At 40.7% G+C, this 23,274-nt stretch overlaps 1 protein-coding gene across 3 annotated transcripts in view; it reads left to right on the top strand.

Annotated features, from left to right (window-relative positions):
• Positions 1–23,274, top strand: part of CCDC18 (coiled-coil domain containing 18) — an 80,823-nt gene that overhangs the window by 9,775 nt on the left and 47,774 nt on the right. For all 3 annotated transcript variants that reach the window (XM_058659254.1, XM_058659255.1, XM_058659256.1), the window contains 5 exons: positions 2,714–2,842; positions 8,334–8,430; positions 15,231–15,352; positions 18,628–18,919; positions 22,278–22,402. In XM_058659254.1, coding sequence (XP_058515237.1) covers positions 2,714–2,842; positions 8,334–8,430; positions 15,231–15,352; positions 18,628–18,919; positions 22,278–22,402 — 765 coding nt within the window. The remainder of the gene's footprint in view (positions 1–2,713; positions 2,843–8,333; positions 8,431–15,230; positions 15,353–18,627; positions 18,920–22,277; positions 22,403–23,274) is intronic.

The following is a 23,274-nucleotide window of genomic DNA, read 5'->3' on the forward strand; positions in this document are numbered from 1 at the left end:
GTCTTGACCTTTGTCATCGAATGCTACAGCCTGGCCTGCCCCAGCCTGCTCCCATTCCCAACTCTAGCTGGCAAGTGCTATGACCTATTCCTGCCCAACTCCCATCCCTGACTCATGTAGACCAGCAGGTGTGGTAGTCTAGCCCAGCATGCCCTGCAATCCAGCCTTACTCTTGCACTTGCCATTGAGCTAAGGTTGGCCTGGCCCTGCCCAGTCCACCCTCTGCCAAAACTACCCCGCTTGCATGTGGACAGATGGAGCTACCCTGCCAGTCTGACCAACACCCAGGCCTGAATTACATGCTCATGAGCAGGAGTAACAGCCTCTCAGGGGAGTTTCCCTAGTTCCCCCACCAGATCCATAGTTCACCCATGTCAGTGGGTGCTAGGCCCTTACTGGTCATTGGCTACCCTGTCCGTGTTGTATATGTGTGAGTGATGGATGTTGTGATCCAGCCTGTCCCACACTGTATTCTTAGGTGTGTCTACAGGTGCTGCAGCCTGGGCCAACCCAACCTGTTAACAACCCCTGTACCTATGAGTGTTGGAGGGGTTCCATGGTCATACCTAGCTCAGCCTTTCACCACCACCAGCTCCAAGCAAACCAGCTGAAATTGCAGATCACAGTGATGGACCCACACATCCCCCACAGAATCTGTCTCCAGACCTAGTTCTCTCGCATGCTGGTCAGTGCCACGGCCCAGCCTAACATTACCCATTCCCTTTTTCTACTCATTGATAAGTACTGTGATCTAGCCCTACCAAGTAGATCTCCGTCCCTCGCTTTAGTGTACACCAGTGATTGGTATTAGGCATTGGTCAATACTAACTAGCCCAGCTATGCTATCCCTCTAGGGCTGGTGTTTCAGTCTGAACTTTAAAGGTCCTTGTGTTCCCCCCAAAGAACTCCCCTGACCGGTCCAGTTGCCAACAGCACTGGGCAAAGCCCTCGGGCCACCCAGCCCAAGCCCTGCCAGCTGGGAGCCCACCCCCAGGGCTAGCCGGCCCCCTCCGGCTTCCAGCAACCGGCAGGCTGATCTGCTCAGGTCTTTAGACCCAAACCCTGCGCCTGGTTCAAACCAATTCACCTGGCTCTGAGCACATGGCGAGCCGATGGGCCCAAATCTCCAGACCTTAGCCTTGTCCGTGGATAAACTGACTCACCTGGCTCCCATCCCATGGCCAGACAAGGGGCCCGGGCCACCCAACCTTAGCCATGCCTCCTGGGAGCACACCCCCCGGGGCTAGTTGGCCCTCTCCAGCTCTGAGCACCTGGCAGGCCAGTTGGCTCAGGCCTACCCTTTTGTCTTTTTTTGTCTTAATAAGTATTATCCTCCTCTGCTGGATTTGATAGTGTTTAGTTGGAGAGCTTGTTGATTCTGTTTTTAGTGATAAAGGCTGCCGGCTTCTTTATGTGCTTTTGTTAAATATGAATTAGGAGGGCTAGTATGATACGATAGATTAAGCTCTGCGTCTGATCCAGCTTCTTGCTAATGTGCCTGGGCAGGCAACAGATAATGACTGAAGTGCTGGGGCCCCTATCACCCATGTGGGAGACTCTCCTGACTGTTGGTTTCAGCCTGGCCAAATCTTGGGGAGTGAACCAGCAAATGGATGATCTTTGTCTCTCCCTTTCTCTTATATGGCACTTTGCTTTTCAAATAAATAAATCCTTATATGTATATAAGAGTTAGGTGTGGATGTCATATATTGGGTTAGGCTGTTGCTTAAGTCACATGTATCCCACACAGCAGCACTAATTCACATCCCTAGTGTGCTTTTTTTTTTTAAAGATTTATTTATTTTTCTTACAAAGTCAGATATACAGAGAGAAGGAGAGACAGAGAGGAAGATCTTCCGTCCGATGATTCACTCCCCAAGTGACTGCAACGGCCGGTGCTGTGCCGATCCAAAGCCGGAAACCAGGAACCTCTTCCAGGTCTCCTACACGGGTGCAGGGTCCCAAAGCTTTTGGCCGTCCTCGACTGCTTTCCCAGGCCACAAGCAGGGAGTTGGATGGGAAATAGAGCTGCCAGGATTAGAACCGGCACCCATATGGGATCCCGGGGCGCATTCAAGGCTAGGGCTTTAGCCGCTAGGCCATGCCGCTGGGCCCCCTAATGTGCTTCTGATCCAGCTTCCTGCTGATGAACCTCCTCTTTTTTTTTAAAGATTTATTTTTACAAAGTCAGATATACAGAGGAGGAGAGACAGAGAGGAAGATCTTCCATCCGATGATTCACTCCCCAAGTGAGCTGCAATGGGCCGGTGCTACACCGATCCGAAGCCGGGAACCAGGAACCTCTTCCAGGTCTCCCACGCGGGTGCAGGGTCCCAATGCATTGGGCCATCCTTGACTGCTTTCCCAGGCCACAAGCAGGGAGCTGGGTGGGAAGTGGAGCTGCTGGGATTAGAACCGGCGCCCATATGGGATCCCGGGGCGCATTCAAGGCGAGGACTTTAGCCGCTAGGCCACGCCGCTGGGCCCAGGAACCTCCTCTCTTTAATTCTACTTTTAAAAGCATAAATAAGCAAATCTCTAAAAATAAATAAACATCGAAAAATCTTTCAGTTCAAGGTATTGAACATACTCTTTATCTCATATTCTTTCTTTTAACTAACAGATTGGTAATAGGATTACTAATGTTGAATTCATTTTGTACACCTGGAGTAACCATATTAATAGTCTTTTTAAAATACCATTTATTTTACAGAGAGGCAGAGAATAAATTAGAACAGAGTCAAAAAATGGTGATTGAAAAGGAACAGAGTTTACAGCAGTGCAAAGAGGAATGTATAAAGTTGAAGGTGGACTTACTTGAACAAACTAAACAAGGAAAAAGGTATGTGTGTTTTTAATACAAATAGTTTTTGTAAAAGAGACTAAAAGTACATATTATCTAAAATTCTAGACAGGGCCTGGTGCATGGCATAGCAGATAAGCGGCCACCTGCAACACTGAATCCCATATGGGTGCTAGTTCTAATCACTGCTGCTGTACTCTGATCCAGCTCCCTGCTATAGCCTGGAAAAAGATGGCCCCAGTGTTTAGGCCTCTTCTACCTGTTTGAGAAAGCTGGAAGAAACTCCTGGTTCCTGGTTCAGTCTGACCCAGTCAAGGCTTGGCTACCATCTGGGTAGTAAACCAGTGGATGGATGATCACCCTATCCTTTCTTCTGTTTCTGTAATTGTGACTTTCAAGTAGATAAATCTTAAATAAAATATTAATTTAGTCAATTTTGGGGTTGAAATAATGTTAGAAATTTGGCAGTGGAATAGCTAAAGATTTTTATCCATTAATTTTTTTTTTTATTTTCCGTTAGAATTTTTGTATGGCCTTCTAAATTGGGCTCAACCTGTGAGGAAACTGATAATTATTAGCATTGCAATGACATTTATTTACTTCTGAAATTAAATTGCATAACCTGCTTAAAAGCAATACAGAAAGGCCTAGTGTGATAGCCTAGTGGCTAAATCCTTGCCTTGCATCCATTAGAATCTTATATGGGTGCTGGTTTGTGTCTTGGGTACTCCACTTCCCCTCGCACTCTCTGCTTGTTGGCTGGAAAAGCAGTAGAGGATGGTTCAAAGCCTTGGGAGCCTGCACCATGATGGAGACCCAGAAGAAGCTCCTGGCTCCTGGCTTTGGATTGGCTCAGCTCTGGCCATGCGGTCACTTGCGGGGTGAACCAGCACTTGGAATATCTTTCTCTCTGTAGCGCCTTGTCTCTGAGTATGTGCCTTTTCAATAAAAGTAAATAAGTCTTTAAAACAAACAAAAAACCCCACACATAAGCGTAATGGGAGTTTCAAGTTTCAATGCCCATTGACAGGTACTGGAGCCATATGGGAAGTGGGACAGACTGGACTAGTCTGCTGTGTATACTGGCAGGCCAGGGTGAGGGGCGGGCCTGGTGGCGGTTATTGTGGGTCGCCCCGACTGGGCTGCAGACTCCACTTGTTGATGAAAGAGTCGAGTGCGTGCTGGGCAGAACCAGGCTGGACTGCAACACCCTTGGTTCCAGTGCAAGTCGGGACTGAGAACAGAGCCAGCCCAGCAATTGCAACCACCAACTGATTGTGGCGATGGACTGTGCCGGACCCGGAGCTTGCTGGAACATGCGGGAATCTGATCTGGGAATACCTCTAAGTCTCTTTGGTGATCTCCCCAATCGAACTGCTGGACTCACAGCCCTGGCTAGGAGGGATGGAGGACGGAACAGGTCAGTCAACCACCTCAGCTAAACGTTGGGCAGCGAAATACTGGGCAAATGAAGACTCCATGATGGACTGTGACAATCAGTGGCTTCTTCAATGACCTAATCGAGCTGGGAGGGATGTGACTGGCAGCGATCCATAACTGGAAGACTATTAAGACCACTTGAGCAAGTATCTCAGCATGCCCCACATCTGGGACCTTGGGAGGGTGGGAGACTGGGTGGGGATTCTCCCTCAATATCCCCCTTCACCTCAGATACATAAATAATATAATAAAAATATATATTAAAAAAAAGAGTAATGGGAGTTCCATAAGACACAGAAAGAGAAGCTGAGTTAAAAGATGTATTCAGTGAAATAATCATTGAGAACTTCCCTAACATGGAGAAAAGAATTGGGAAACAGAATGCAAAAGGGGCACAAAACTCCCAATAGAATGGCTAAAAACAATCCTTGCCCAAACACATCATATTCAAGCTCTCTTCAGTTTGAACTGAAAGAAAATATCAAGTATTCACATGAAAAAAAGTCAGTTATGACTTATAGAAGAACCCCAATCAAACTCACAGCTGAACTCTCAGAGGAATTTCTACAGACCAGAGCAGAATGCAGTGACATATTGCAGATCCTAAAGTGGAAAAAATTGTCGGTCCAGAATAACATACCCAGCAAACATTTCCTGTATCTTTGAAAATGAAAGAAAATACTTCCAAGCAAAAGCTGAAAGACTTTGCCTTTGCCAGACCTGTTCTACGAATGTTACTTAAAAATGTACTACTGACAAAAAAGAAATGAATACCAACTCCAAAGGCAAATGTAGTGAGCGTCCCTATAAAACTGCAAAAGAAGATGAAATAAACAATGAACAATCCTAAAATAAGAGTACCAAATCACTACCTATTGATATTAATCCTGAATGTAAAAGAATTAAACTCATCAATCAAATGTCATAGCTTAGCAGACATCAAAAAATAAATGTCATAGCTATTGCTTACAGGAAATACATCTCACCATCAAAGATTTGTGGAAAATAAAAGTGAAAGAATGAAAAAAGTACATTCCAGGTAATTGAAAGGAAAAATGAACTGATGTAAAGTCAGATAGAGAGGAAGATCTTCCATCACTGATTCATGCCCCAAGTTGCTGCAACTGCCAGAGCTGCACCTGTCTGAATCCAGGAGCCTGGAGCCTTTGCAGGGTCTCCCATGTGGGTACAGGGTCCCAAGGCTTTGGGCCGTCCTCAACTGCTTACCCAGGCTACAGGCAAGGAGCTGGATGGGAATTGGGGCCACTGGGACACGAACCAGTGCCCATATGGAATTCCGGCATGTGCAAGGTAAGGACTTTAGCCATTGGGCTATCCCACTGGGCCCGATGTAGCCATTCTTATATCAGATAATACGCACATCAATGTGATAAGTGTTATAAAGAGTTGAAGGATACCACATAATTCTCAAGGGATCTATTCAGCAAGAAGAAATCATGATAGTTAATGTACGAGCACCAAATGCCAGGGCACCTGTCTGTGAAAAAAATACAGATTTAAAGGGAAAAATAAACTCCAATACAATAATAGTTGAGGACCCACTAACCTCAATGGACAGATTGATGAGATAGAAACTCAGAAAGTCAAGAACAGAGTTCACCCACACAATACAAGAAATGGAATTAATTGGTATCTATATAATGTCTCATTCTAAAGATACAGAATACCTTTTTTCATCAGTGCATGGAACCTTCTTCAGGATTGATCATAGTACAGGCACAAAACAAGCCTCCACAAATTAAAAAAAAAAATCAAAATTATACCATGCATCTTTTTTTTTTTAAGACACTGTCTCCAGCATTAACTTGGGTTTTTCTTTTTTTTGTTTTGTTTTGTTAAGATTTATTTACTTTTATTGCAAAGTCAGATAAATAGAAAAGGAGAGACGGGGGAAAGATCTTTTGTCTATTGATTCACTCTTCAAGTGACCACAGTGGCCACAGCTGAGCCAATCTGAAGGTAGGAGCCAGGAGCTCTTCCAGGTCTCCCGTACAGGTGCAGGTCCCAAGGCTTTGGCTGTCCTCCACTGCTTTCCTAGGCCACAAACAGGGAGCTGGATGGGAAGTGGGGCTGCCGGGATTAGAACTGGCGCCCACATGGGATTTTGGCACATTCAAGGCAAGGACTTTAGCCACTAGACCACCACGTTGGGCCACATGCATCTTCTTGACCCTGATGGAGTGAAACTGGCAACTGACAAGTCAAAATACCCCAAAAGATATGCAAATACTGAATAATGTGCTGCTAAAAGAAGACATCAGTACAACATATCAAAACTTATTAGACACAAAGAAGGAGTATTAAGAAAAAAGCTTATTTCAGTCAGTGTTTATGTCAAAACTTACAAAAGCACCAAGTAAATGGGTTAACCATATGTTTGAAGGCGCCAATGAAGAATCAGAATCTTCCCAAGATGAGCAGGAAAAAAGAGATAATCAAGATAAGGAAGGAAATAAACCAAATAGTGACCAAAAGAACAATATATAAAATTAATGAATCAAAGAGCTGATTCTTTGAAAAAAAAAATCAACAAAATGGATTTCCTATCTGCCTAGCTAATCAGTAAAAGAAGGAAGAAGAAATAGAATAGAAACCCCAGTATTGTCCACATATGTGGCTGTGAGTGTCTGAATGAGTGAATCTTTTAGAAAGAGTAAGATTTTCTCAAAATAATTTATATATTCAGTATCCCTGGAAGCAGGGATGCATGTTCTGTTATACCCCCACATCTGGATATGGTAGACCCCAGTACTCCATCACTATACAGTTCCATAATTGAGAAGCCATAAAACAAGATCAACAACTGCTATGAGTTAGAACAACAGCCTCAACAATAACAACCATGAAAAAATGTGACACTGAGTAACCAACACGTGGGTGACAAAAAGGAAACACAAAAGTCTCTTGAAAAAATGATGCCACCTTGTAATCTATGAGCCATTGATGAATTCGACAAGAGAAAAGAAATTATTTGGAATAAAGAAAACTGAAATAAAAAGCATCAAAATACATGGGATACAACCAAAAAACAAACAAACATACAAAAAACAGTATGGATCGGAATATTGAAGTTACACTTTCCATGCTGGTTTTCTTATGTAAGAGAGGACATATGGTATTTGTTCTTTTGTGATTGACTCCTTTCACTGAGCATAATGGTCTCTAGTTGGGACCTTCTAGTTGTAAATAGTATAATTTCATTCTTCTTAATAGCTGAATAATATTCCATGGAGTAGATGTACCAGTTTCTTTAATCACTCTTCTTTGGACACACATCTGGATTGTTTCCATGTCTTTGCTATTGTAGATTGTGCTGCTGCAAATATAGGATTACAGATCCCCTTCTCATATGCAGATTTCACTTCTATTGGGTTTATTTCTAGGAGTGGGATAGCTAGGTCATATGACAAGTTTATTTGCAATTCTTCAAGCACTCTCCATACTGGTTTCCACAATGGGTGTACTAACCTACACTCCTACCCACAGTGAAGGAGGGTGCCTTTCTCCCCACATCCGTGCTAGCAGGTGTTGTTCATTGAGTTCTGAATATAAGCCAGTAACACAGTATTCTTAATCAGTGTAAAAATGAGTCTTGGTCAGGGTCAGCTAAGAAGTGAGGCAGCAAGGTTGGGCTTAAGCATTACTTGGTGATAGTTGAGTATTTTTGTTTTTATTTGTTCATATTTCATATCTAGTATAAACAGAAGCTATTGCTTGAAATATCTTTTTCAGAATTTACTGTTACATGGGTCACAAAATTTGAGGAGTATCTTTAGTATTCTCATCTTGTATGTAATGTTTAAAAGTTTATCATCTAATTTTAGGCTCCTTCACTAATATATCTTTCCCAGGTAAGATGGAAAAATAAAACATGACAACATCCAAGAGTTTATGTATATTGCATGGTTTAGAGGTATTTTGTGATTTTCATATTGATAGCAAAAAATGATCGTCTTTATTTTACAGTTTAAGCCTAATAATCTTTTTCATACAAAAATATGCTTCTTTCTAATTATTCTTAATTGTTCAACTGCTGAATATTGGCTCATCATCACCGTTTAATCTTTAGAGCTGAACGGCAGAGAAATGAAGCACTAAATAATGCTGAAGAACTGAGTAAAGCTTTCCAACAATATAAAGAAAAAGTTGCTGAAAAACTGGAAAAGGTAATAGTTTCATAGCTTTAGTGTCTTGTTTTCTTGTACATATTCTAAAGATAAAATATGTTTATGATCCTAGAAGAGAAAAACATGATTTCATCATGATTCAGTTCTTAAAGAATTTATAAATATTAGTGAAAGATAACGTTCATCAGTCTTTTTTTCTAAGAATTTTTTTGTTTATTTCTTTTTGGAAGGGCAGATAAGATTTGTGGAGAGAAGGAGAGACAGAAAGGTTTTCCATCTGCTGGTCCACTCCCCAATTGGTCAAAATGGTCAGAGTTGAGCCATTCTGAAGCCCGGTCTCCCACATGAGTGCAGAGACCCAAGACTTTTGGCTATCCTCCATTGCTTTCCCAAGCCTCATGCAAGGACCTGGATGGAAAGTGGAGCAGCCGGAACACAAACTAACACCCATATGGGATCCCAGTTCATAAGGATTGGATTTAGCCATTAAGCCGTCGTTCCTGACCCCTCATCAGTCTTTCTACTAGCAGAAACTATCTTATTCAAGGAGGGAAAGAAGTAGAGAGAAGGAATAGAATATGTAGAGAGATGGGGCAGTGAGTCGAGAATAGACCTAGAGAAATTAGATCAGGAAATTCATTTTCATCACCTTTGAAAATGATGGCCGAGTTAGATTACAGAAGTATCAATTGGTCTCCCTCAGCCTACCACTCAGAATGCGACTTAGAACTGCTTTTCAGAGCAAACATTTTTGAACTGATTTTTTGTAGGAATATGGTGAGTTTTATACATTCATTTAATATCTTTAGGTAATACCATGTGGTAATAACACCTATATGAATGAAGGACAAAAGTTGAATATTCAGATACTGATCTCAGAAGAGAGGGCTGATAAAGAGGAACTGATATCAGAGACTTCATCTTGAGGGGACTTGAACTGGTTCCCATATGGGATGCTGGTACCACACCTGCAGCCCCTTAAAATTTTGTTTAAAAGCAGAGTTGCAGAGCGAGAGATGGAGAACCAGAGCTGATTCATTCCCCAAAATGGCTGCAGTGGCTAAGGCTAGGCTGGGCCAAAGCTGGTAGCCAGGAACTTGATCTCAGGTGGTTACGTCAGTGCACAGGCCCATAGACCTTGGCCATCTTCCACTGCTTTACCAGGCACATCAACAGGTAGCTGGATGGGAAGTAAAGCACCTGAGACACAACTAGCACCCGTATGGGGTGCTAGCATTGCAGGCTGTGGCTTAACTTAGTAAGTCATACCATCATCCCAGTGATTTTTTTTTTTTAATAGAAAAATCTGGGAAGATCAAGATGGTGGAGTAGGGTAAGGACACATTTAAACGGACAGAAAAACATTTAATCAGGATGAAGCAGAGAGGACATATTCCAGGGAATAGGAGAGGACAGAACAACAGCAGAGGGGTACCTGGAGACTGACAGACACGGGAAAGCAGTGAAAACAATGGTGTGATGTTGCAGTGAGCAGTGGCATTTGGCTAACAGCAATCTGAACTGCACCAGTAGCTGGAACTCCACCAGCAACAAGGTGGGTAGGGGCATTCACTGGGAGTTCAGGAGGTGAACCCAAGACAAAGAACTGTCCGTCCTGCTGGTCTATTTGATTTGACCAGGAGCAGAGACAAAGCGGCAGACCCCAGAAGGGCAGTGCGAGAATAGCATGGATTTCACAGCCCAGTTAGTCCCCTAGAGCTGAATTGGGTGCCATTTTGCATAAGGAGGCAAAGGCAAGGGAAAGGACTGAGCATACGCCAAGCTGGGAGGGAAAGCTTTTCTGACTCAGTGAACTGCATCAATGTGGCATTCTACAGGTTCCTCCCAAAACCGGTCTGGGTAGACCTCCGACCTGACGGCTAACAGATCAAGAACTCTAGTAGTGGTACGTCAGGTGCCATTTTGTACAGTGTGGCAGAAATTTTAGCACTGCAGGGGACAACAGTGAACTGTGCATGTGCTGAGCTCACAAGAACTCACTGAGTTCCGTGGATTGCACTGGTCCCAAGGAAAATAATACTGACTGTGGTATCGTATGGGTTCAAATAGGTCCATGTGGCACCAGACCTAATGGCCAACAGGTTCCAGCAAGATCAGCAACACCAACAGCCTAGCTAAACAGGACACCTGCTATCTCCTTAATCCTGGGACCTGCTCCAACCGGAAGTGGGAGAAAGGTTGCAGAGACAACAGTGCAACCTCAGCATGATATCATAGGAGGTGGAGAGTGGTGAGCCAGGAGCTGGTGCTACACAGACCATGGTACAAAGCTAACATAAGAACCCAGAACAGGAAGTTGCTGCAGGTAGTGGCACAATTGGCTGCAAACAAAGAGCTAGGTACTAACTGCAATAAGTAAAATCGAACTGTAGACCTGCGGGTGACACAGATTAGAAACCTGCCCCAAGGAGAAGAATTGATAACCAGAAGTACAATGACTAGGAGCAAAAGAATACACAAAGACACAACGTATATTACTGAAGACTCCCCTGTAAAGGAGTAAAACCCTGTGCCAACCTCAGAGTTAACTGAGGAAGACATCAAGAAAATGGGGGACACAGAATTCAGAAAACTCACTTTAAAGCTTCTGAGCAGCAATGAGAAGCACATACAAGAGTTCAAAGAATTTAAGGAATATGTCACACAGGAAATAGCAGCAAGAAAGCAAATCAAGGCTGGTATATCAGAAATTAAGAACACAGTAGAGCAAATTAAAAGTGCAGTGGAGGGCCCAGCTGCGAGGCCTAGTGGCTAAAGTCCTCGCCTTGAAAGCCCCGGGATCCCATATGGGCGCCGGTTCTAATCCTGGCAGCTCCACTTCCCATCCAGCTCCCTGCTTGTGGCCTGGGAAAGCAGCCGAGGACGGCCCAAAGCTTTGGGACCCTGGACCCGCGTGGGAGACCCGGAAGAGGTTCCTGGTTCCTGGCATCGGATCGGTGTAGCACTGGCCCGTTGCAGCTCACTTGGGGAGTGAAACATCGGATGGAAGATCTTCCTCTCTGTCTCTCCTCCTCTCTGTATATCCGGCTTTCCAATAACAATAAAAAAAAATCTAAAACAAAAAAAGTGCAGTGGAGAGTCTCCAAAATAGAATGAAGCAAGCAGAAGAAAGAATCTCAGGATTGGAAGATATTTCCTGTCCCAGGGGGAAACAAACAAAAAGCTGGAAGCAGAGCTGGATCAGGCCAAAAAAAGTATTGAAGAATTGAAACATACGATTAAGAGGCCAAATATAAGAGTTACAGGAGTCCCAGAAGGTACAGAAAGAGAAACTGGTTTTACAAATATATTTAATGAAATAATAAGGGAAAATTTCCTTAATCCAGAGAAAGAATTGGGAAACAACATCCAGAAGGGGCACAGAAATCCCAACAGCCTTGATCAAAAGCGATCTTCATGGCACATGATCATCAACTTCTCTTCAATTGAACATAAGGAAAAGATCCTTAAATGTGCACATGGAAAAAAATAAATTGACATATAAAGGTATGCCAATTCAACTCATAGGAGACCTCTCACAGGTAACTCTACAGGCCAAAAGAGAATGGAGTGACATATTCCAGATTCTAAAAGAAAAAAAATTGTCGGCCCAGGATAACATATGCAGCAAAGCTTTCTTTTATCTTTTAAAATGAAATAAAATTCTTCCACAGTAAAGAAAAGTTGAAAGAATATGCCTCTTCTAAACCTGCTCTACAAATGATACTTCAAGATGGGATTTTCTCTTGACAGAGAAGAGGAATAGCACCCAAGAAAACCAAAGGGAAATGTGAGGAACATCCCAATAAAATGACAACAGAAGACTAAATCAGTGAACAACCTATTCCTAAAATTCCAAGACCAAATTACCACCCTTACATATTAACCCTGAATATAAATGGCCAAGGCTCAATTAAATGTCATAGATTAATAGACTGGATTAAAATACAAAACCCATCTATTTATTGTCTAGAAGAGACACATTTCACCAACAAAAATCAGTGAAACTGTATCTCATGGATTTTAATTTTTTTGTTTTTGTTCAAAGCAGTTTCTTCTGATTAAATTCTTCCATGACTCAAAGATCATACAGAAGTATCATTTTCTTGAAGAAGGTTCTTGATTTTCATTTCTTCAGTGACACATTCGTCATTCAGTAGCATGTTATTTAACTTCATGGTGTTGTTAATTTTTTTTTGCTTCCTGGTGTTGATTTTGTGTCTTTTCACTTAAGGGATGTATAGTAGCTGTCTAATGGAGACTGCCATATCTAGTAACATGTTATTTAACTTCATGGCATTGTAAATTTCTATTTTTCTTTCTATTGTTGATTCTGTATTGTGACTTCAGTTAAAGGGATGTACAGTAAGTGTGAAATGGAGACTGACATCCAGATGTGAGTATACAATGCAGTATGCATCTCTACTTCCAGATTAAAGACAGACTCTCCACAATGAAACTGTTTACTATGTCTTGACAATAGGATGCTGGATGCTCTGCCATTGTCCATGCCCACAAATATGGACATATGACTGTGTATGAAGAACTATACTTTAGTAATGATACAGAGAAACTACATGGGAGCATTGGGAAGGGAATAGGGAAATGCCAGGAGCATACGGAACTGTATCATAAAATGATAATAATAATAATAATAAAGATAAATAAAAAGAATGTGATTTTTCACCTAAGGGGAGAAAGTAGATAAAAGCACAGAAGAATTTAGGTGGGAGATTGATCGAAAAATGAAGGTTTTTCATGGAAGCAACCAAAATGCCCATCAACAGAGGATTGGATAAGAAAGCTATGGTACATCTACTCCATGGAATACTACTCAGCTATTAAAAAAAACAAAATACAGTTCTTTGTGGCCAAATGGGCCAAACTGGAAACCATAATGCTAAGGGAAATGAGCCAATCACAAAAGGTTAAATACCACATGTTTGCCTTAATTTAAGATGATATGATGTTATGTATAACATGTTATGTTTTGAATGTTATATGTTGTGTATAAACTAAAATTGAAGTGTAGGTGAGGTGGTCACAGAAGGTGGCTGGGAACTTGCATTTACTTTTAACATATTGGTTACTCATTACTATGTCAATTAATTCCATATTGATGTAAATTTTTGCTGATGGTATGTTGGAGCTTTCAATTGACTGGGATGATACTCTGCTAGCTCTATCTTCAGACCAGAGAGGGTCTGAAGAACTTGACTGGACAATAAGATGCTGGACTCTATGTTTGGTATACGCTTGCAATGGGGGAATCTCAACTGAACTTGAGCTGTGGTTATGCAACAAGGTGGAGGAATCCACCATGTGGGAGGGTTTGGGGAGGGGTGGGAGAACCCAAGTATCTATGTAACTGTGTCACATAATACAATGTAATTAATGAAGTTAAATAATAAATAATTAAAAAAAAAAAAGAAAAATGAAGGTTTTTGATGAAACATCTTTGGTCTTAGAAACTAAGATGTTACTAAGATGGTTTCTATAGCATGAGACCGATGGGAGGAATTCAGAAGATGTGGTGTAGTGCTTCTGTTAACATAATTGAAGTGAGAAAAAAAATTTCGAAGTGGAAGTACACAAAGGGAAGAGAGAATTTAAAAAAAGACCAACTAATAAAAGAAAGTAAAGAAAATAAGCTGCAGCCAAGTATAGTGATGCTGTGCACAGTCATATTTAAGTTAATGACAGAACATGTGCATCTTGCCTAGTGGCTTCATAGGCATCTTTGTCTTCTCCATGTTTCCACAATAATAAAAATCACCTAATGATGCATTATTCAGGATATATTGATGTTAAGGGATGTGTTACTGTGAAACATGATTGCTAAAGTAACAACATGTAGACTCATCAACCATATTATGTGCTAAAATTAAGGGAACGGACTGAGTTTGGCATTCTGTTGAGTAAAACTGTTAAATACTACTAACCAGTGTGAATATTAGATATTTTTAAAAAGATCTATTTATTTGAAAATCAGGATTGTAGAGGGAGAGACAGAGATTTTCTGTCTTCTCATTCATTTCCCAAATGGCTGCAGTGGTCGGGGAAAGGCCTCCGGGAAGCCGTGAGCTTGGAACTCAGTTCAGCTCTCCTGTGTGGCAGGGACCCAAGCACTTACATCTTCTGCTGCTGCTCTCCTGGGTTCGTTAGCAGGGAGCTGGACTAAAAGGGAAAGAGCTGTGACTAGAACTGGTGTCCATGTGGGGTGCCAACATTCCAGTCAGTGTCTAGCTGCTGTTCCACAGCCCTGGTACCAGATAGCGAAACCTTAGGTGCAAATTAATCAGATCGCTGTTTTTGAAAGTTTATGTTGGAATGGAATATATTAGAAAAAAATTTGTGGAAAGGCCCTCTGCAGGAGGAATAGAGTACCTGGCAGGTCTTGCACATGGCTTCCCATCTTTTGTTCCTTCCCCAGGTGTGTTAGCAGGTAGCTGAGTCAGAAGTGGAGCAGCCAGGACACAAATCAGCACGCATCTAGTACTTTGGTACTCTGACTAGGCTTCAGTGGCTTAGATGCAACCATGTCTGTGTTAGTTGCTTGCTGTGTCACTTAGGTCCATAGTCCTTTTCTTCTTTTTTTGAAGCGGCCGTGCTTTTTTGCTTATTTTAGATGTTGTTAAGGATTTCTTAATTGGTAATTTCCTCCTCCTCCCTTTCTTATGAATGCTGCTTTTCACTGTATGACTGAAGACTTAAACCTGTGAAATATTTAGGTACCTATTCTGCTCAGTTCTGAAATCAAAACTTACATTTTCGGCTTGGAAATACTAAAACTTAAGACCTTACTAGTATGTACACTTAAAAACAACTTACTGTTTCAGGTTCAAGCTGAGGAAGAAGTCTTAGAGAAAAACCTGATTAACTGTGAGAAAGAAAATAAAAGGCTGCAAGAAAAATGTGGTTTATATAAAAGTGAACTTGAAATTCTGAAAGAGAAATTAAGGTACAGTATACTGTTGTGGAAAGGGCTTTTGTATAAAAATTTGAAAAAAAATTTTAAGCCATAATCTTTTATAAATTGTAGTAATCATGGGTTTGCATTGTGTAGAAGTATGGGCTTCATGACTAAAATTGCTTCCAAGGTGTAAGAGTTAGTTTTGCTTTTTCTTTATTTGTTTGCTTGTTTTTTTTAAATTTATTTATTTAGGGGCCCAGCGTGGTAGCCTAGTGGCTAAAGTCCTCACCATGCATGTCACTGGGATCCTGTATGGGCGCCGGTTCTAATCCAGGCAGCTCCACTTCCCATCTAGCTCCCTGCTTGTGGTCTGGGAAAGCAGTCAAGGACGGCCCAAAGCCTTGGGACCCTGTAGCTGCGTGGGAGACTGAGAGGAGACCCCTGGCTCCTGGCTTCAGATTGGCTTAGCTCCAGCTGCTGTGGTCACTTGGGGAGTGAATCATTGGATGGAAGATCTTCCTCTCTGTTTCTCCTCTTCTCTGTATATCTAACTTTCCAATAAAAAGAAATAAATCTTCTCTTTAAGAGATATTTATTTTAATTGGAAAGGCAGATTTACAGAGAAAAGGAGAGAAAGATCTTCCACTGCTGGTTCATGCCCAAAGTGACCGTAACAGCCAGCGCTGAGTGGATCTGAAGCCAGGAGCTTTTTTTGGGTCTCCCAAGGCTTTGGGCCATCCTTGACTGCTTTTCCAGGCCACAAGCAGGAAGCTATGTGGAAAGTGGAGTAGCCAGGACATGAATTGGCAGTCTTATGGGACCCTGGTGCATGCAAGGCAAGGACTTAGGCACTTCCACTAGGCTACTGCACTTAGCTCTCGAAGGGCAGATTTACTGAGAGAAGGAGAGACAGAAAAATCTTCCGTCTGCTGGTCCATTCCCCAAATGGCTCTAACAGCTGATGTTGAGCTGATCTGAAGCCGGGAGCCAGGAACCAAGAGCTTTTTTCTGCTCTCCTACTAGGGTGAGGGTCCCAAGGCTTTGGGTCATCCTCTACTACTTCCCCAGGTTGCAGGCAAGGAGCTGGATGGGAAGTGGAGCAGCTAAAACACAAACCTGTGCCATTTGAGATGCTGGTGTATGCAAGGCGAGGATTTTGCCGCTAGGCTATTGCACCAAGCACGAAAAATTAGGTTTTTTTAATTTGTTCTTTGTTTTTATAAGTTACAGGTTTTTAAACATACATTTTAATGAGTTCATTTCTGAAGTTAAAGTGCAGTGAAATATATTAGTAGTAATGTTGAGTATTTTCGTGTGTTTACATATGCTTAAAGATAACACAGATGTGTAGTATCTCTTTAAATTTTTATTTTTTTAATATTACATAGTTGAGAGGGATGCATGTCTGTGTGGGCCTCCTGATAGGTTGGTTAAGGTTGAGATATGGAGGAAAAGGAGTGGAACAAATGTTTCGGTTCTTTGTATTTTTTTTTCTCCTGCATCTGCAGAGGTGGGGAAGGGGTGTGACCGCTTCTTATGGTGAGACTACATCAGCACATGCTAATGGTGGACAGTCATTTGATGACACATTGGAGACCCCATGTGGGGAGTAATCTACCACAGTTGTGTAAGTGGTTTTGATAATTCTGAGGCACTGTTGGCTTCGTTGCACCAGTGGTGAATCTTCCACTTCATTTCATCCACAGCTTTGCAGACCCTTATTGCAGAGCTTGGCCAGGCGAGTTGTCCGACCCGTTTTGCTTTCCATCCTCTACTATAGACTTGTGATGTTCTCTGCTGTGCTGACATGCCGGTCCATATCTTTTAAAAGTAAAGAAATACTTGATCTATAAAACTTTAAAAGAAATCAATGCTGATAGAATGTTTAGTAGAATTCCTGTGAGGTTAGGATTGTAGCATGGCAGATAAAGCCACTGCCTGCAGCACTACTATCTTACATGAGTGTGGGTTCTAGTCCCAACTGCTCCACTTCAATCCATATCCATGCTGATTTGCCTGGGAAGGCATTGGAGGATGGCCCAATGCCTGGGCTCCTACCATCCATGTGGGAAACCTGGATTGAGTTCCAGGCTCCGCCGCCCCAGCTGAGTGACCAGTTGGGGAGTGAACCAGCAGATGGAAGATAATTGTCTCTGTTTCTCTGCAATTCTGTCTTCAAAATAAACAAAAATATCTTTTGCGGGGTTTTTTGAAAATGATTCTTTAATCAAAAATTCCTTAATGTTAGATTCTTAAACTAACTTTGCAATTATGTAGAGCCAGTTTATTTAACGCTTACTTCAGAATTCCTTCCATAGATGTCTGACTTACCACCATTTCTACTTCTCACAGCCTTTGATTTCTGTAGACTTAAAGTTCTCCATTGTTACCTCCTGGCTTATTTTTCCTTCTTACAGAAACATATTCATGTTTATGTATACATGGATAATGAAGCTACCTTGCAACTACTGCTTAGTAACTAGTGAATATCATAATTTCAGAAATGTGAAAAAATCAAATATGTAAATGTAATAAACTTAAGATTATTTTAACATTTGATATGTTTATATGTTTACATTAAAAATATTACTTATTAAGTTGTTAACAGTAAATTACAGGTTAACTTTGACAGGAGGAGTTCATACTTTTCCTTACACTACCTAAAAATTTTGATACCTGCAAAATATTGTGTCGAAAATTTTGGAATTAAATGTCGGCCTGACACATTTAGAAAGAACTTTCATTCCTTACCATGTACTGTGAGACACTGAGAAATTCTGGCGTTTTTTTTAAAGATTTTTTATTATTATTGGAAAGCCGGATATACACAGAGGAGGAGAGACAGAGAGGAAGATCTTCCATCCGATGTTTCACTCCCCAAGTGAGCCACAATGGGCCAGTATGTGCCGATCTGACGCCGGGACCAGGAACCTCTTCTGGGTCTCCCATGTGGGTGCAGTGTCCCAAAGCTTTGGGCCGTCCTCGACTGCTTTCCCAGGCCACAAGCAGGGAGCTGGATGGGAAGTGGAGCTGCCGGGACCAGAACCGGCGCCCATATGGGATCCTGGGGCTTTCAAGGCGAGGACTTCAGCCGCTAGGCCATGCTGCCGGGCCCGAAAATCTGGTTTTTTGCTAATCTATAAACAAGGAACAATAATAATAATGCCAACCAACTGAAGTTGCAAGGCGTTTCAAGCAGAGGGTGATGCCTGCGAGCAAGGACTCTTTCAGAGTTAGGCTTGAAAAGGTGTAAGGTGAAATTAACTGTGAGTAATGAATCTGAATGTATATTTTGTTTTCATTTCAATGCTTTTTCTTTATAGGCAGTTAAAAGAAGATAATAACAGTGGGAAAGAAAAATTAAGACTTATGGCAGTGAAGAATTCAGAAGTCATGGCACAACTAACTGAATCAAGACAAAGTGTTTTAAAGTTAGAGAGTGAATTAGAGAACAAAGATGAAATACTTAGAGAAAAATTTTCTCTAGCGAATGAAAACCGAGAATTAAAGGTCCGCATTGCAACACAGAATGAGCGATTGGATTTGTGTCAGCAGGAAATTGAAAGTTCAAGGATAGAGCTGAGTAGTTTAGAAAAGCTGATATCCCAATTGCCAGTAAGTATTTGTGAAGGGAAACATGCCAGCTTTGATTATGTATTGGAAAAAATTTTTTCTAAAGTATAAAAGACCATAATTTAAAAATACATACATATGTTTATTTATTTTTACTCATTTATTTATTTGAAAGTCAGAGTTTCACAGTGAGAGAGGTTTTCCATATATTGCTTTACACCCCAGATGGTCTCAACAGCCGGAGCTGGGCCAGGCTGAAGCCAGGAGCTTTGACCTTCATTGGAATCTCTCAAGTGGGGAAGACGGGAACACTTGGGCTTTCCATTAGTAGGGAGCTGCAGCAGAAGTCTAACAGCCGAGACCCAAACCAGCACCCATGTGGGATGCTCATGCCTCAGACACTGGCTTAGCTCCTGTGCCACAGTGCCAGCCCCTGTCAGTGGTTTTATTAGTTTCAGTTTTTCCTTACCTGTCTGTACTTTGAGTTACCAGTTTCTTTACTACCTAATCCCTATTTTTTCCCACACTTTTCTACTATTATTCTTTCCTAGCCTTTCAGATACTATCTATTGAGGATGATACAGAACTTGAATATCTTTATTGAAGTATCTGTAGTATATTGAAAAAAATTCCCCGTTTTAAGTCTATTATCTAGTACCTTTTAGTAAGATCATGAGTTTTGTAATAATTACCATGATCAAGTTTTCAAAGATTTTTATCATTACCAAAAGATTCAGGACCCATTTGTGATTTGGTCCTTTAACACTCCCTCCCTGTAACACACACAATTTTAGGAAACCAGTAATAGTTTCTGTCATGCTTTTAATTTTCTGGACATTTCATTTGAATAGAATCATTCATGTTGTAATGTATAGCTATATATTATTCATTATGACATACTGCATTGGTTTATCTGTTTTTTAATTGGTGAACAGGATATTGTGCTTTAGGATATTGTAAGAAATGCTCTTATGCAGATGTATATGGTGTTCTTTGTGGGAACATGTTTTCATCTCTTTTGGGTAGATGTTTGAAATAGAATTGCTAGGTCCAATAGTAAATTTATGCCACATTGTTTTCCAAATGAGTACAGCACTTTTGCAATCTCACTAGCAATGTATTAGGATTCTTATTTTTCCGTATTTTTGCGAGTTCTTACCTGTTTCACTAATTTTTTTAGCTATATCCTTAAAGTCAACTCAGGTCATGAATTTTAATTTACATTTTCCTACTGGCTGATATTAAGACACTTTGTTGTACGGGTTAGAATGCCATATAAGTTTAAAGTATTGTTACTATAATAGTCTTTCGTATTTTATCTTTGTTACATAAACATAACAATTGGGAAGAAGATGCCAAGAATTTGTTAATAATATGTATAAAACAAAGTTAAATGAGGAAGAAATTAGAACTAAATATGTCATGATTGGCTTCCTGTGTGAATGTGTAGCAGTATAGATGTTAGATTCTTACTGATTTTAAACTTTTATATATACCCTGTAATTATGCAGTTGAAAAGATCTTATAAGTCATCTATTTCCATATCATCATTTTATTTAAACAAAAACAGTATCACGTCATTTTAGAAGTAAAGAAAAATATACTTAAGAAAATAAATAACTTACTCATCTAGTAAGTGGCAGAATTAATATTACAGCATGATTCTTGCCTCTCAGCCCTCTGCCATATCTGCTTTCCTAGGATGCTGATCATTTAAATGTACTGCTTCTGAAGGACTATTCTATTATTATAATATAGGGAAAATCAGTCGGGGGATGGGAATTTGGGAATCTGAGACCCTATGAAATTGTACTATAACATTCAAAATAAAAAAAATGTAAGGGCCCAGCACAGTAGCCTAGTGGCTAAAGTCCTTGCCTCACACATTGCCGGGATCCCACATGGGTGCCGGTTCTAATCCCAGTGGCCCCGCTTCCCATCCAGCTCCCTGTTTTCGGCCTGGGAAAGCAGTTGAGGACGGCCCAAAGCTTTGGGACCCTGCACCCGTCTGGGAGACCCAGAAGAGGCTCCTGGCTCCTGGCTTCAGATTGGCTCAGCTCCAGCCATTGCAATCGCTTGGGGAGTGAATCAGTGGATGGAAGATCTTCCTCTCTTTTTTCCCTCCTCTCTGTATATCTCACTTTCCAATAAAAATAAAATAAATATTAAAAAATATAAAAGAAATAGACTTTTCTTTTATATTTTTTAATCTCTAATCAAGAAAAGACAGAAGACAGAGCAGATCAATCATTCATCTCAGCTATATGTTGGCAGCGATATATGGGGCAAACGGAGACTTTATGATGGACCATATCAATCAGTGGACGACCTCATCGAGCGAAACTGGCAGCGATTCATAACCGGAGAACTATTAACACCACTCGAGCACATATCTCAGAGCATGCCCCACATCCGGGACTTGGAGTGGGCGGGAAACCGGGTGGGGCTTCCCCCTCAATATCCCCCTTTACCTCAGATACAAGATGGAAACAATGTGGACATAATAGTATTACCCACTTCCCTATCCCCCTGAACCTTTTTTTTTTCTTTTCTTTTTCTTTCTTTAACTGTAATTAACTATGTAAAGATTGTCAACAACACAATAAAATAGATTATAAAAAAATATATATATAAAAGAAATAGACTTTTTAGATATAGTATGTGTTTGAAGTTGGAAAGTAAGCAAATGGTATTCATTTAATTTTTAAATGGTATTCGCTTTAATTGACATTCTTATCTAAACTAAGTGTCAAGAATTTTTTGATGTATGATTCTGTATATTGGATGGTAATATATATTTGTCATCATGCTAAATACAGTACAATGAATAATGTGATGATGAATTGTAGCTTAAAGACAGGCAGTTTACCTTGCTCCTTTTCACAACTGTAAAAATTTCTGTATTATTTAATCATACAGAAAGTACAGAGACCACTGTAGCATAGCATTCACAAAATCTGGGATATAATTTGCCATATTAACTTCAGGATTTTTTAGGATAAAATTTTACAGATAAAACCTTTCTGTGTCTTGTTAGACCCAATTCTCTCCCACCTCATAAATAACAACTATTCTAGAATTCATTTGGGCAGTAAATATTGCCACATTCAGAGGCATGTATGAATACATATATGTTTCTGGGCATATTTTTGAAAATAGTGTGTGTGTCACCATGATTTTTCACTCAATATGAGATGTATTCATGTTGATGTATTTATATAAACTCATGTTTATTTAAGCCATTATAGTTTTTCTATTTTAATACTTCATGACATATTTCTCCTATCCCAGGATATGATTGCTTCCATTAATAGCATATAGTTTTTCAGACTTGGATTTCTGTGTAAAAAATTGTATCCTATACTTCTAAGTTTACTTGTGTTTGTTTTTAAACTTGCAGTTGAAAAGAGAAATATTTAGTTTTAAATCATCTCTTCCAAAACACCAGACAAGTAGTTTATCAAGCAAGGAAGACAGTTGCGTTGGCTGCTGTGAGGCAAATAAGTTGGTGATTTCGGAGTTAAGGTACTGAGTTTAAATTATGTGTGTATACCAAAGTTATACTAACATCTTTAGTTAAAGTGATAATTAAACTAACATCTTTAGGTGAGAGGTTTTTTAAAATGATCAAGAAAGTTTAGATAGTATTGAAATAAATATTGGTGATTCTACAACAAAGAATTGGTTGTCCTTAACATTTTGTGGTATTTGTTTCAAATCTGTCTCTACATAGAAAATAAATATTGCAGGATGTATAGTACCCTTTGCTCTTTTTGGCTAGTTCGATTTTTCCCGAGTGTTCACTGTCATGAATTAGATATGTATTTTGCCATTATGTGTGTATTTACACTTACATACATACATACAAGTATAAGCGTACTACATATTGTAATTCTGTTTCTTTTATGTAGCATCACTTGTAAAAATTCATTCATGTTGAGATAGGTTGTGGATGGATGGCAATATCTAGTTAGTTTCATTATCACTGGCAGGGCTTGTATGCATCAGCTGCTGGTTCATTCCTCAGATTCCTGCAAAGGCCAGAGCTGGGCTGAGCTGCAAGCTCCGGACTTCCTGGAATTCAGTCCAGTTCTTCCATGTGGATGGCAGGCACTCATTTACCCATGGCTCTCAGGGTCCACATGGGCAGGAAGCTAGAGTCAGGAACCAGAGCCAGGTATTCCAGGATGGGACATGAGTTTCTTTTTTTTTTTTTTAGATTTTATTTATTTTATTACAAAGTCAGATATACAGAGAGGAGGAGAGACAGATCTTCCGTCCGATGCTGTGCCGATCCAAAGCCGGGAACCAGGAACCTCTTCCAGGTCTCCCACGTGGGTGCAGGGTCCCAAGGCTTTGGGCCGTCCTCGACTGCTTTCCCAGGCCACAAGCAGGGA

The sequence above is a fragment of the Ochotona princeps genome, chromosome 2 (genome assembly GCF_030435755.1).
Source record: "Ochotona princeps isolate mOchPri1 chromosome 2, mOchPri1.hap1, whole genome shotgun sequence".
Taxonomy (NCBI): Eukaryota; Metazoa; Chordata; class Mammalia; order Lagomorpha; family Ochotonidae; genus Ochotona; species Ochotona princeps.